Source organism: Ziziphus jujuba, chromosome 10, assembly GCF_031755915.1.
Source record: "Ziziphus jujuba cultivar Dongzao chromosome 10, ASM3175591v1".
NCBI classification, from domain to species: domain Eukaryota; kingdom Viridiplantae; phylum Streptophyta; class Magnoliopsida; order Rosales; family Rhamnaceae; genus Ziziphus; species Ziziphus jujuba.
This window is the reverse complement of record NC_083388.1, coordinates 23,897,242-23,912,031: the sequence shown is the minus strand read 5'-3', so window position 1 is coordinate 23,912,031 and position 14,790 is coordinate 23,897,242. Positions and strand designations below refer to the sequence as shown.

The following is a 14,790-nucleotide window of genomic DNA, read 5'->3' as shown; positions in this document are numbered from 1 at the left end:
CCAAACAATAAATTAAAGGGAAAAAAAAAAAAGAATAAAATGAAAACATAAAAATCGCAAACATCTCATATATAATTAAGAAAATTTTACTGTCCGAACAGCCATGTAGATCTATATGCTAATTCTCTGCACCGTAGGATTTCCTGTATATGTATAATGTATTTAATTGATAGCTGTTTTTAATTGAAACAATTTATCTTTAAGAAGTTGGATTGGGCTTCTGATCCTTTGGAAGAGAAGTTGCTGCTGCGAAATTGAGAATGTGATCGGGGAAAGCTTGCCCTGCATGATCAACATGGCCGGCGATATTCATTTGGCCCAGTGTGCACCGTCCACTGCCACGTCCCGGAATGTACGTGCATGGATTTCCACCGGGTGACGGAGACACCTGTCCACCCTTTGGAAGTGATTGCAAAATAAGACTGTTCTTCATCATCCTCCACTGCTCTCCCTCCAATGGTCTCATTGCCATTATTTCTTCAAAGCCACATATCAAAACAATCGTATAAACGAATAGTAGTATTTGGTGACGCTTTTGAAAACCCATTTGCTATGAACCAAACTGAAGGAAACTAGAACTTTTTCGTTTTGTATGTTGATTTGGTATATACTTTTTTGGTTGTTTTTGGCTTTATGTTTATGGGTCGGAATACGTACAAGGTTTTTGAAAAAAAAGCTTGTTAATTTTGAGCAATGCTTATGAGAATGAAGGAGGTAGGAAGGGTTATATATATATATATATATATATAGAAATATATATGCATGGATGGTCGTGTAATACTATACATATATGTAGATATTTTTTGTAGTAAAATGTGGCATTTAGTTGACTTTAGACCCGCGGTTTGAAAGTTTGAATTGGAGAGATCTTTGGTCTTAAAATCAAAAGACACGGAACCTTGAAAAATGAAAACTAAATAAGTGAAGCTTGGTCTATATTATTACAATAAAATCTGAGTTGAACCAGTCTGCGGGTGTCACAATGTGTGAGATGGTCACTTTTTGATTTGACACCCCAACTCATCGCTTTCTTTGAAATTGGGCTCGTATTTGGGGAACAAATTATCTTTTTCTGCTTTCAACTTTGGGTGTGGACTAGTACCCAGTTCCCCTTTTGATTAACTATATAATTAATTAATTCAACCAAAATCCAAAATAGTTTGTATATGTGTGAATAAAACAATAGAAATATAGCTTATTTTACGCAATGAATTATAAAATAGAGGGGGGAAAAAAAAAAGTCCATGATTTTTGTCACACCCGAAATTAAAAAAAAAGAAAAAGAAAAAGAAAAAGGCAAAAGCAGTGAAATATTATTTGGGACGTCTCAAAGTTGGACTTTTATCTCAAAATTAAAGAATTCGATCCAAATCACTTGATTGTCCAGACCGTTTCTACTTAGAAAAAGGAATGAAATAAAGAAAGTCTACAGACCCCTTGACTATAATTCACAAATTTAAACAATACGAATTAATCGGTATTTGTACCCGTCACAGAATTTTAATTGATAATCCATAAATAATTTTCCAAAATAAATAAAAATAAAAATGTGCAAGAAAAAAAATCCTTCTTTGTATGCATAGGATATACATGATATTATAGGGGTGTTCGTGAGGGTAAATTAATTGGTAGGCTACTATATATGTATATGTATACATGTAAGAATTGACTTATGGACCTAAATAAATATTAATTAAATGAGGAAGTCAATTAATACCACTTGATCATCAATTTCAATACACGATTACAAGTAAGTATAAGCTTATAAGCCGAAGTTTTTATAGCAAGACAACCCATTCACATACACTAACCAAATTTTCAATTCTTATTAATTAAATTGTAAATTAACTTAATGAATTTGGAGTTATATTTTTGGCTTGCTAAATGGGTAGCTATATAGGCTGTTCATTTTGTGGGTGGGGTTGACTTGCATTTGATATTTCGCCTAAAAGTTCATTGACTTTGCAAATTAATATTAGCAGACTCTGATTTCCGAAAGAAAAAGGAAATACACGATAAGACTTTGAATGTCGAATAATTAAAAATATACGCAGCGTGTAGTCATTAGTGAGAAAAATATTTAAGGTGATAAGACTTTAGCCATTCATATTCTAAACCTGCGCAAATGGGAAACACAGAGCGGCAATAAATCTAACCCAACTTGTGTTGACTTTGTCTTGGAAGTTGGAACATAGAACTTGGGAATTTGACCTATTTGCAAAATAACATAAAAATTAGATTAATATTTCATAAAATATAACAAGAGGCTGATTTTACTAGGCCTCAAGTTTTACACTGAGTAATTTGTCTCTAATGAGTTTGTCAACATTACAGAAAATAGAATGAAGTTAGTATGTGGGAATAACAAATAAATTGGTGAGGGTCTCTTTTTCTCCAATTGCCATGTGGTTTTGAGGTTTTTCCTTTTAAGAATTTTTGGAAAACAAAAAACAAAAAAAAAAAGAGCAGAAATTCGAACAAATTAGTACAAAAATTCCTAATTTGTTTCAAACCAGAGAATATAAGGAAAATAGAAAAATCTTCATTACGAATTTCTTTCACTCTCAGGGATTCAAATAAGACTCCCAACCATTTCTTTCTAGCTTCTCAGCTTTCACCAAGACTTCGTCCCTCATGTCTTCTAGATATTGGCTCATCCTGCATATAATAAATTCTCACGTTACAAATGCAGTCGAACAACTACTAATTTTTTTCTTTTTCTTTACGTATTTAATTTTGTAACCAAGTGGAGAACCTAACCTTGCTCGTAAGTTAGCATCGCTGGCCCCCAATATCCTTGCTGCTAGCAAGCCTGCATTAGTGGCATTGTTTACAGCAACTGTTGCTACTGGAACACCTCTAGGCATCTGCAAATTAACAGCCAACAAGTCCTATAAGCTACTATGAACCAAGCATTTTTTTTATTTTCTAGGCAATCCATATCTTAGATTCATTCAATACGTATGTGCCAATCTTTTAATTTCAAGAGTGAGATTGTGAGCTACTGGACTTGTGCAGGATCACCTGAACAATTGATAATAGCGAATCAACTCCGTCTAATGCAGTAGCACGCACAGGAACACCAACCACCGGCAAAGGAGTAAGTGCAGCTACCATACCTAAATGGAAGACAAATAAATTAGTGCTGAATAGAAACAAGGAAAATCATAAGATGCAGAGCACAGTTCATGTAGCTTGCCTGGCAAATGGGCTGCACCTCCGGCACCAGCAATGATGACCTGAATGCCTCGCTCATGGGCAGATGATGCATAAGAATACATCAACTCAGGAGTCCGGTGTGCTGAAACAACTCTCACCTGTATATTATAGTAAATGAAAGTTAGAAGATGCATAAAACAGCTAAAAAGTACTAATCCAATAAAAGCTAACCTCATTAGGCACACCAAACATATTCAAAATCTTTGCAGCATCCTTCATAACAGGAAGATCTGAATCTGAGCCCATTATGATCCCAACACGCGGTGTGACTACACTTGATAAATGGGAAGCAACATCAATACAAATAGCATTTCATAGAGGTAGCTGAAAGTCAGAACTTGTTAAATGCAATCTGCATCGTCTTTGGTTCAAAACAAAGGATGAGAAACAATATCTGAGAGAAGAGGGGAGAGGTTATCACCCAAGAAAACAATCAGAATATGTCCATTTTCCCAAGAAGTTAGATGCATGCAGAATATGTTAATTCTTAGTCCACCATAATTACCCAAGACAAGAATATAAATCTAACCTGCAGACTGGGAATTAAATTTTTCTTTGTTCAGCATTGAATCCAATCTGTTTTGCACCTTACAAATGGAAGGGCCAACAATGGTAATATGGCCCATCTTTCTTTGCTTCCGCATTTCTGCATATCATTATGACCGTGCAGATAATTAATTATTGAGCATGAATAAGGAAACAATGCTAAAAGGCATCAAAATACGAGCAAAAGGTAAACAGGAGCTAACCTGGCTTATCATACCAATGAACAGTAGCCCCTGGAACACACAATGCTCTTCCAATTAATTGATGAGCTAAATCAAAACCACGATCCCCCTGAAAGAATAAATATGGTAAACACCATTCATCTTCTATCGATGCAACGGTAGGCAAAACAGTTTCCAGATTCAAGTTATATTTAAAATATTAACAATGCCAACAAAAGGCACTGTCATTTGTTAAAAAAACATTTACTCTCTCCCTTCTCTTGTTTCTCCCCACATGCAAAGCTAAAAGGAAAAAAGAGGGAAAGGTTATGGTATGGGAAGATGAAGAAGACGAGAAAAAATAAACAGAAACTCCACCTCATCTTCACCAAGTAAATTATACATGATTGCTGCTGGAGTTTTCATCGATGGATCACCAAGTGGCAGGCCAACTACAGCCCGCAAATGTTGTTCAAACTGTGATGTGTAGCAAGACTCAATTGTATGATGACCACTATTGTGAGGTCGTGGAGCTACTTCATTCAGTAAGATCTGATGAGCAGAGAAATCACATGCATAAATTTGTAAAATCCAGCAGTTTTCAAAAGCATCATTGAAGCAACTATCAGAAATCATATTCCTACCTGGCCATCCTCTGTCAAGAACAATTCGACAGCAAACACACCTGCACCCTCTAATGAACTAACAGCTTTACAGGCAACCTCAGTGGCCATCTTTTGGATCTTTGATGATACATTAGCAGGTGCCTTGACTACGTGACAAATGTTCTCCCTACAGTAAGACAGAGATCCTTGATCATGCATGTAGTATGAGTTAGATATCAGCATCAGCAGGTTAATGTGTCCCATAGTCTAAACTATTGAAGATTAAACTTCATAGAAAGAACAAATGGTGACGGAAAGACATTATACTGAATCTGCAGCTTACTTGTGAATAGTTTCAACAACAGGATAGCACAAGATGGAATTGTCTCTTCCTCTTGCCACAATGACAGCCAGCTCCTATAGTAATGTGGCAATTTACAAAAATGAAAACCTAAATGAGATTTCATAAAAAGCACACAAAGTAACAAATATAAATTTTATTTACTATAAACTACAATATTGAATATTTCAAACAATTCTTGAAATTCTAAACTACTTGTTAGCCAATTCCCCAGTATATGAATGTTGAAGAACACTGTTAAAAAAACCTTCATAACTTAATGCATGTATGTAGTTATTAGAGCAGGAGCAGCTTTTGGAAAAGCACACCATAGGCAAGATTCTGTTGAAACACATGACCAGTTCAGTTAGAAGTTCCACTCAAGTGGAACAGTTATTGATGCTATATTTTCATCATCCTCCTATTGGTGAGTTGACTCTTCCCTTCGATCTCAAAAGTAACTACAGAGGCTCATTCCTCACCCTTATTTTCTCCGATCACAACCGCAAGAGGGATTAAAAGTTTAATATTTTCAAAGAAAAGGCCATTCAATCCAATAGTTGCCAAAATTTTCAAGCGTATAGAAAACTGTCCACAAGAATATTCTTGCAGGTTATGCAAATAAACCATACATATACAACAACAAAACTAAAACTTCACAACTATGCATTCCAAAGTATTTCATATTCAATTAAGTTGCAATTTTGATTTGATATGTAATTCATAAAGGACCTGGAATTGGCTGAAAATAAATAAAGACAATAAAAATTCATAAAGTAAAATAATCAGTCACAAAGTTGCTTAAATGTGAACACTAGACACCAACCTTCACAAAAGGGGCCCATTTCTCAACATACAAACCATGATCAAACCCTCCGAGAACTGCAAAAAAAAATCAAAGCATAAGCATTTTATTTATCAAAAAAATAAAATAAAATAAAATAAAATCACATACACACATGTAGGATCAATTTCCTTATAAACAAATCAGAACATAGTAAAAACCAAGTTTGCAAACCAAATGAAAATGAGAATTCACACTACAGGCAATAAGACCATTAAATGAAATATAAGGTGAATACTAATTTTTGCTTGACAAAGCAGAAATCTGGATGTGAGAAGTTGCTAGAAGCCTATCAACAACCCACACTCAATGATTGCATAACACAATATTGAGCACTGTTAATGCTAATCTAGAATATTCTTCTAATCCAAAGAATACTATTGCTGCAAATATTTGGATGAGTAAGCTAGTCCAAGAAAAGGACACAAATAGACTGGAGATGTATGTAAGTATAAAGAGGGAAGAGGGTAGTGGATTACATTTAAACTACTTCAAGAATTGAAACCAATAAGGTCAAACTCCACATCAGAAAACAATTTAATTAAATTTTGGATGAACATGTTACCGGTTATGACAGAAGAAAGCTCCTCCTCACTTTTAGCAACAGCATTTCCACGCCCATCATAAGCTAATCGCTTACTCTTTATCATAAGAGGATAGCCATATAGGTCCCCTGCTCTCTTGGCACTTTCAAGATCATCTATCTAAGTTTGACACATTTTATTATTAACAAAGTAAATATTTCTAACAGTTTACAAGTACAATCATTATCCATAATCCTTCACTCAGATGCAGCAAAAGTAACCAACCTGCATAAACTCAGGAAGTGGAATGCCATGCCGAGAAAAATGAACCTTCTGGAGATATTTATCCTGCCAAACATTGAAAATGAGTACTAAAAGATTGGTTTAATATAAGATGAAAACAAGTTAATAACAGACAAAGAAGGATAAATACTGGCATGATTTCAAATAACATTTTTTATTATTATTTTTTTTTTTAACTTTTCTTTCCGTTGTACACTATAGGTTGTAAGACACTAAAAAAGGACAATCAAAACAAAGGGACAAAAACCTGGATTATTCGAATTGTAGAAGCTTTAGGTTGGCAATCTACTCCTTGTTGCTCAAGTTTCTCCAATGTCGCAGCATCCACATGTTCAATTTCGACAGTCAATACTCCACATCTAACTAACAAGAAGAAGATTAGCGCACCAACATATTATTATTGAGAATAATAATATTTTTTCAGAGAGTGATATATTCCATGATATAGTTAAAAAAAAAAAAAAAAAAAAAAGCCAGAATACATGAATATAAATGAAACCAAATTGCAAAAGTGTGTACCTCTTTGCAAATTCTTGGACAGTGGCGCTATCATCAAAGTTTCCAACCATATGATCATATGAAAGTGAACTTGCAGGGCAATTCTCTTGAGGGTCCAAAACCATTACTTTAATAGCCATTTGTGATGCTGCTTGACATAACATGCGACCTAGTTGACCTCCACCTAGAACACCAACGATCATTTCAGACATTCCATGGACCGGTATATCATGTTTCCTGTAAAAATTCAAATAAAAGGTTCTGGGGTTAGTTTAAGCTTTCAACTCCCGGATGTGTTTCACCATAACAATCAAAATGTGCTTCTCTATATGTCCATGCAACAAGCCTAATACAAATCAAACATTCCAAATGTTATTTTTCTTTTTTTTTTTTTTTTAATCACTTTTTTAGTTAACCATCCATCCATTGTGAAAAATGGGTAAGATTCTTTTGAAAAACCGTTGCTTATTGGCTCAAGAATGGTAACAAATTTAAAATATCATTTTGACAATTATTTTCACATAAAAGGCATGAAACAAAAACAGAGTAACGCTTGTAAGTTATAACCAACAGAAATCCAGCTGCTTCCAAAATGCGATACAAAACATCCCCTAATTTATTTAAATACTTCACTGTCATTGGAAATAACAAAATAATAAATAAAGAAAATTCTTGCACTTCAAAATTCCTTTTTATTTTACTCGGTTTTTTCCATAGACAGAACGGGCACAAAAACAGAACTCTCACAAATTGCTTATCCCAAAAATTTCAGATATTTCTATTTTCTTTTTCTAATAAAGTTTTTAAAAATCCGTTATTGCTTTTCAACAACACAGAAAAAAAAAAAAAAAAAAAAAAAAACCTTGGTGAAGAATCGTGAGAACCACTGGAGGCCCGGCAAGCCAAAATGGGATTGCGATTCCCCAGAGGCAGCTTTGACAAAGAAGAAGAAGAAAGTGATAATATTTCTTTGTCTCTCTTTGTGGAGCGGTCCATGAAAAAAGCCAAGGTGGTAGCTTTACTTGCAGAGAAACGAGAAGTGGAAGAATCAGCGAACCCAAAATCCGACGCAAAAAGAGAATCGCAGCATGAGCTCCGCTGAAGCATTGCTAACCCACACCTACACACTGCGCCGCTCTCTCTCTCTCTCTCTCTCTCTCTCCGTGTCTATGTCTCACTCTCACTCTCACCGATTAAATAAATTAAAAATTAATGTCTTTTCCTTCACACCGGATTTCTTTCTTTCTGTCTCCGTTGTTATTAGTTTGTCTCTCGATTTCAGTTTTTGACTCTGGACTTGTTCCTCCTATTTTCTCTCTGTTTTACTCCACTCCAGCTTGGGCTTGGTCTTGAGCTATATCATTCTAACCAATGGGCTTCTGATTCCTGGACCTGGCAGCTCCCAAGTCCGAACCCTGCTTGGGTCCTCTCCAGTCCATATCATAAAATTATTATTCTTATTTTATTTTATTATTCTTATTATTTTTATCTTACTGGAATCCTAATCCAGAAATATGTAGTTATTTATTCATTTAATTTTGAAGTAATTTAAGTGTTCCTTTCAGTTTTGTTTTAAGTAGAAATTTTATTATATTAGTTGTCTCTTTTTTGTTCCCTATATTAACAAACAAAATCTTGAATGACTAAAGTAGAAAGTTTTGTTTTGTAATATAATATAACTGAAAAAGAAGAAAAAGGAAAAAATAAAATGGATAAAGAAAAAGATTTTTATTTTGAGTTTTGTCCCAATAAAATTCAATTTACCTACATAAAATTGTCATAATAATAGAGATCCAACAAGCAGATAAAACTTTTATGAACCAGTAGATGCTGTTGATCTTCATATAATTTTTTTAAAAAAATAAATAAATAAGAGTAATAAAAGCAAGGAAACTGTTGGCTTTTCAATTGCTGACCATTACAGTTATTAACCATGTCAGGCAACTACCATTTGGCATCAGTCTTGACAAAAAAAAAAGGGCATCAATCACCATATTCTTCTTCATCATCAAATAATTTGTACTTTACACAAAATAATCACTCTCACCCAATCAAATCACTCATCAACTGCACAAGCCAAAAATGGGAAATAACAAAACAAATCAACAAACTGTAACCTCAAATTTTTGAACTTGGAAACAACAAGGAAAAATATACCTAGCCAAATCTGTATGTAGTTGAGCCAAAATCCCAAAAAAGACAATTTTGTAAAACACCCCCCACCCAAAAAAAAAAAAAAAAAAGAGTAGGAGAAGAGAAAAAAGAGAAAAAGGTAGCAAATAAACTGCTGTATAAGTCAGGTCCTCCTATCACACCCATCTCTCAGGAGAAAATAAAGCTAGTGATGTCGTATTGCTGTACATTGGAGAGTAAAGCTTCAGCAACAGATTTTGAGTCGATTTTCAAGAATTATAATCCAACATGACAATCGATCCAAATAGGTTGCTTTTAAATTCTGTACAATTGATCAAGAATGAAGCTCGCTGATAACAAACCAGGGCTGCATCACAGGTAATAGAAAAGTTACATTAGCATTTAGCACAACAGAGAAAAAATGGGTAGATACCAATACAAGACAAGAATTTTCATGAGTAGGATGAAAAGTAAAGAACTCACAATGTTTTGGATTTACAGACAGCTCAAGCTACAGTTTGATCTTGCTTTGTTGCAACCTTCCTCAATTCTTGCAGGTGAAAAGCTATCTCCTGAATGAACTGAAAGCCCTTATCCCCAGTTCTAAGTGAGTTAATTGTGTGCTCGAGAAATTTCCTGTCTGCCTCAAGTGCTTCTAACATCTTAGTCAGACGAGAAACCTCGGTTCCAAGAGAAGCTAAATCTGCTTTTTGACTGAAATCATTGGTATCTTTTCCATTAAGATGAGTATTCTCGAGCGACGAAATATCTCCTTCAGCATTTGAATTCAATCCAGAAACAGACGTGTCATCTTGTACTGAAAGAATAATCTCTTCTTTTCCACTATTTTCTTGAGAAGCACCATTAGCACTAAGCACTTCCGACTCATTAATCCCATCTTTTCCATTTTCAGAAGCATGATCTTCGGATAAATACAGGCTAACATCTTTGGAAGGCAGACAGAGTGTCTTCTCCAATTTCTTTAAACATTGTACGATATATTTCTTATCATCTTCAAAGCCTAATAATATATCATTCACATCAACTTTATTATAGGGATTAGGTTCTCCAGAAGCTGGATGTGGCAGAACACTTAATTCATCTCCAATGCCACCAGATTCTGAAAGATCCACTCCAATATCCCTTGTCCCCGCCAGATTATCTAACATGGATTCGTTTGGATATTTATTCCTATAATATTCAAGCTCTGCTTCAAGATCTTGTATTTCTTTCTCCTTCTCAGCAAGAAGGTCACTTGTGTTTTCCAGTTTTTCATTATCATACTCAGCTTGCTCTTCCATCATCCTTAGATACTGCAGTGCTTCCATTTGGAGTGCTGCCTTCTCCTCCTGCAGTCTGGTAATCATGGCCATTGCTTGATTTGTAGAAATTGCAGAAGCATTTCTTTCTTCCTCTAACTCCCTATACATGGCAGTCATAAGTTTCTTATCATGCTCAATCTGCCGTTTTAACCGATCAACGACACTCTCACCCTCGATTTCACTGATAATGCTTCCATCCAGAGACAATCCGGACTCATTTCGTTCGAGTGAGATCCTCTTTTGAAGTAAGTACATCCCCATAGCATTACAAGAATCAGAAGTCTTCATATCATCGCTATTTATGGATACTTTAGGACTCATGTCACTAACTGATTGTTCCATTCCTCGAGAAGAAGACAATTGTTTAAGTAAGGTTTTGAAATCTTCACTAGCTCTTGAAGAATCCTTCCCATTCCATTGTTCTGAAATCACGTCAGACAACTGCTTTCCTCTATTGCCAACAGCTAACCTATAAGCATCACCAAGCTCCAAAGTATTGGATACTTGGTTTTCTGTGTCACTTGCAACAGCGTTTGTTCCTACAGCTGTTTCAGATGTTGCAATTGGCCTATCTTCTGCCTTGTCAACTTCCTCACATTCTGCCAAAGATGTTTGCCCATTTTCACTAGTTCTTGTAACATCTACCAAAGATGTTTGCCCATTTTCACTGGTTCTTGTAATGTCTACTGAAAGAGACAAACCATGACATGGGAAGGATAGTAAAGTTAACCAACATCAAAGAACAATGAGGTGCTTTCAGTGCAGAAGCTTTTCATGCAAAATGAGTAAACATCATTAATTCAAGAGTAAAAGAAATTAAGTTCGTTCCAATTCAAAATATGAACTATACTTCTTTTTTCAGATGAGGTGAAAATTGTTACTGAAATGTGACAGATACCAAACAACCAAACATAAAAGGAAAACTGAATAAGCAAAGAGAAATGAGAAAAAAGTTTGAACTCACATTCATCCTTGGATATTTCAATAGGGGTTCCCAATGCATCTGATGATGAAAGAGCAGTGTCAAGGGTTGGCTCAGTCGATATAGAGACATCAGCCTTAGTTTTAGGTTGATGCCAATTAAGTTCCTCCAATCCATACCCTACAGAAACACTAGATTCCGTAGAGTTGCTGCCATGCACCTTAATGGTGTCTACTGGCACCTCTGACACCTTAAGTAAAGGTATTGACACAGATGTTGGATTTATCAGTTTATCTGCAGCCAAATCATCAACTAGATTCATAATACGAGGTTCAAGCTCTTCCTTGAAGTCATCTGTTCCACAAACTGGAGCATTTGTTCTATCATCATCTGAAAATACAATTTCAGATTCAGTATCAGAAGTTATCTTGAGCTCCGTGTACACAACATGAGGTAAAGGGTCAAGCCCAGTATCAGAATTTATTTCAGGAACCACTGGCCCACTTAATTTTCTCTGAACAAACTTGCGGGCATGCCCTCTCGAAATCAATGGTTCATTGCAACAAGAACAATGCTTTCTGCTTGAAAAACTGGACTCAACACTGCCAAGTAATGGATCCTGCTCAGCATCTAAGGTGGAATTCTCACCCAATTTACCCACTAATAATCTGTGCGCTTCAGAATTGGATTCATTGATAGTTGACAATGACAAGAGACAATTTTCACACATTCCATGGACGTCTACAATCTTATTGTGATCGCGGCAAAGTACTGAGGAAGAAACCTCTGACCTGTGATTGCTGCACATCAAGTCCCAATAATATCCTCTTTTCTCCATGCCCAAGACATGATCAAGTCTAGAGCACAGGAGGCATGGTGTTTGCAATTTGCATCCAAAAGCAAACTTTTTAATTATATATGCAAATATGGCATCAGTGAACAGCAAGAAAATCAGTAACCATTCTAGAATAGCTGAGACCAAAGCTGTGGTAAAACCCTGGGAACTTTTCTGCGGTTTAGCAGATGAAACCCCCGTATCAGCCATGCCCCAGCTAATTCAGCGACTTCAGAAGCAGAATTTGATCGTTTAAAACAGAACAATTTCCAATCTTCTAATATGAAATCGGTAATCCAAGTTGAAACTCGACACTGCAGCCAAAAGTGGAAAGCATAGACATTTAGAACAATCAAGAAATATCCAGAGTAACAACTCAATATCCCAATCCATCATTCTGCAAAAAATTAAAAAAAATAAAAAAATTCCGGCAGTGGCCATGACATTTAGTATGGAAAAGGATCCAAAGCTATACATGTAAAAGCTGCCAAAATATTTCTCGAAAAGGGGAAACAAAGAACTTGCAACATTCTTCCTCAGCAAAAATCTGAGTAAAACCAATTCCTACGTTCCTAACAAATATGGATCATTGTCCAATGTCTTCTTAACAAACACACCAGATTGAGAATTCAAACAAAAAGCCATCAAATATAGGAAATAAGTAAAAAGACAAACCTACGCATGATTCAATAACAAAAGCTTAAGAATCTACACAATAATCATCACAATAAAGATAAAAAAACAAGAGAGAAAAAAGTATGGATGAGATCAATTCTAATGGATATGCATGTATACACAGAGCATTAGAAGATTAAACAAAATATATTATAAACATCCATCGAATTCGCTCGGGAACAATTCTCACTAAAGCCAAGCAAAAACTCTGCCGCAAGCTGTGGGAAGTAGATTCTAGGAAGGCAGAGAATTATGGATCTTAAAAAGATCAATAACCATAAAGAAACTAAAAATCACAGCAAAAGACAAAACCTTTTTCTGATCAATAATTGCCAAAAAACAAAATTTCAAACAACAATCATAAAGGATGCATAAGAGCATCTAAAATAAGGGCCCAAAAAACCCATAAAAAGAAGCATATCAAGAAATCAAAACAAAATCATCATTTCCTAAGAAGAAATCAGCCACCAATCATATATTGGTTATCTCTCAAATACCCAAAATACATATCAAATTATAAAACATGATTTCACTTTTCAGAAACAAGAAAACAAGAAGCCTGACCTGTTTATGTAAGAAACATGATCAGCGATGAATGAAGATTCAGAGGCAGAGCGTCAAATCAAAGAGAGACCCATTTCCAAACTCATGGCCAAGACAAATATCCCATCATTTGGTTTGTGAGAGATTCAAACAAACAAAAACAAAAACTCCAACAATGAAAAAAAGAAAAAAAAGCTCTCAACCGAAAGGTTGAAGCTTTCCAACTATTTGTGCACGTAGTTGTCACATCTTCATTAGAAAAATGAAAAAGTTGGGATTGAAATAATAAGCCGACAAAGCCAAAAAGTCGGCTGCAGATAAACGGAAGATGATCCCAATACCGAAAGTGCCCCAGAAAAGACATTGTAGCAATATATAATAATAATGATAAAAATTAAAAATAAAATAAAATAAAAACAGATTGGCTAATAGCTATTCAACGTACAGGAAAGATTCCCGGGAAAATTCGTGTCAGTTGGCTTTTCTTCTCTTTATTTTTATTTTTTATTTGTTTTCTTAAGAGAAAATTTAAGGACAAAATGGTATAATAAATAGACATCTAATTACCCATAAAATCATTCATGTATGAATACAAGTAAAATTAGAAAACTGTGGATAAAAATAGCAATAGATAATAAAAAAATAAAAAAATAAAAAGTAGAATTAGAAAGGTAATGAACCAAAAGAATGAGAGCCTTTTTTTTTTTTCGTTTTTCTTTTTTCTACCCTGAAGCTGAGGTTTCCAATGCGACGCCGTTTTATGAAAGGTGTCGGGCCAATGATGTGTCGGCGTGAGTTTGAGCATGTCAGCTGCTACATATGTATATACATATATAAACCGGATGAAGTTGAGAAGAAAGTGAAGGCTTTCTTGGAAGTTGCTAATAACCATGTCACTGTCTTAGATTCAGAGAGCTTTTGATTGCTTCGATTGCAAAAGTCTTCTTTAAATGGAAAAATGTCATCATCAATTCATGAAGATGATGATTGCCTCACCTATCACCACCTTAATTAATTAATTAAATGCAATTTTTTAAGCAATAACATATATAAGTATGCATTACCAACAAAAACTATAATATATATGTTTGTATTATTTACTGCTAAACAAAACAAAATAGATATTTGATTATTCACCCCCAAAAAAAAAAAAAACAATATTCTAGATTATGATTCTTTTTTGCAACAGAAATTATTCTACTGGATTTATTTTATCAATATAATATATATGGAGTGAAAAAAAGCTATATATGTACCATGGTGTATATTGGTTCTGCTATGATTGATATGTTATACCAGAATTACATATAGTCGGATATT

The 14,790-nt window shown here is 34.8% G+C and overlaps 2 protein-coding genes across 7 annotated transcripts; both read right to left on the bottom strand.

Moving 5' to 3' along the window:
• Positions 1–2,223: 2,223 nt before the first annotated feature.
• LOC107412170 (phosphoribosylaminoimidazole carboxylase, chloroplastic) lies at positions 2,224–8,340 on the bottom strand. 4 transcript variants are annotated; one of them, XM_016019879.4, is made up of 16 exons: positions 7,903–8,340; positions 7,062–7,277; positions 6,790–6,901; positions 6,525–6,587; positions 6,281–6,419; positions 5,698–5,753; positions 4,875–4,948; positions 4,571–4,718; positions 4,305–4,478; positions 3,969–4,056; positions 3,749–3,865; positions 3,391–3,488; positions 3,200–3,317; positions 3,025–3,119; positions 2,761–2,867; positions 2,224–2,658 (listed from the first exon to the last, which is right to left on the bottom strand). In XM_016019879.4, exons 1-16 carry the CDS (start codon positions 8,145–8,147, stop codon positions 2,565–2,567), a joined length of 1,944 nt encoding a protein of 647 aa, XP_015875365.2. In that variant the 5' UTR covers positions 8,148–8,340; the 3' UTR covers positions 2,224–2,564. The 4 variants fall into 4 exon arrangements, with proteins under 4 accessions (XP_015875365.2, XP_024927044.2, XP_048325108.1 ...); XM_025071276.3 differs by lacking the exon at positions 7,903–8,340 and having other exon boundaries at positions 6,790–6,905; positions 7,062–7,202; XM_048469151.2 differs by lacking the exon at positions 7,903–8,340 and having other exon boundaries at positions 6,281–6,415; positions 6,790–6,905; positions 7,062–7,202.
• Positions 8,341–9,018: 678 nt separating this feature from the next.
• On the bottom strand, positions 9,019–13,818 carry LOC107412219 (myosin-binding protein 1). Of its 3 annotated transcripts, none has more exons than XM_016019941.4 (4): positions 13,492–13,818; positions 11,460–12,566; positions 9,657–11,178; positions 9,019–9,540 (listed from the first exon to the last, which is right to left on the bottom strand). In XM_016019941.4, exons 2-3 carry the CDS (start codon positions 12,460–12,462, stop codon positions 9,680–9,682), a joined length of 2,502 nt encoding a protein of 833 aa, XP_015875427.2. In that variant the 5' UTR covers positions 12,463–12,566; positions 13,492–13,818; the 3' UTR covers positions 9,019–9,540; positions 9,657–9,679. The 3 variants fall into 3 exon arrangements, with proteins under 3 accessions (XP_015875427.2, XP_015875426.2, XP_015875425.2); XM_016019940.4 differs by having other exon boundaries at positions 9,657–11,181; positions 11,460–12,649; positions 13,492–13,816; XM_016019939.4 differs by having other exon boundaries at positions 9,657–11,181; positions 13,492–13,816.
• Positions 13,819–14,790: the final 972 nt, after the last annotated feature.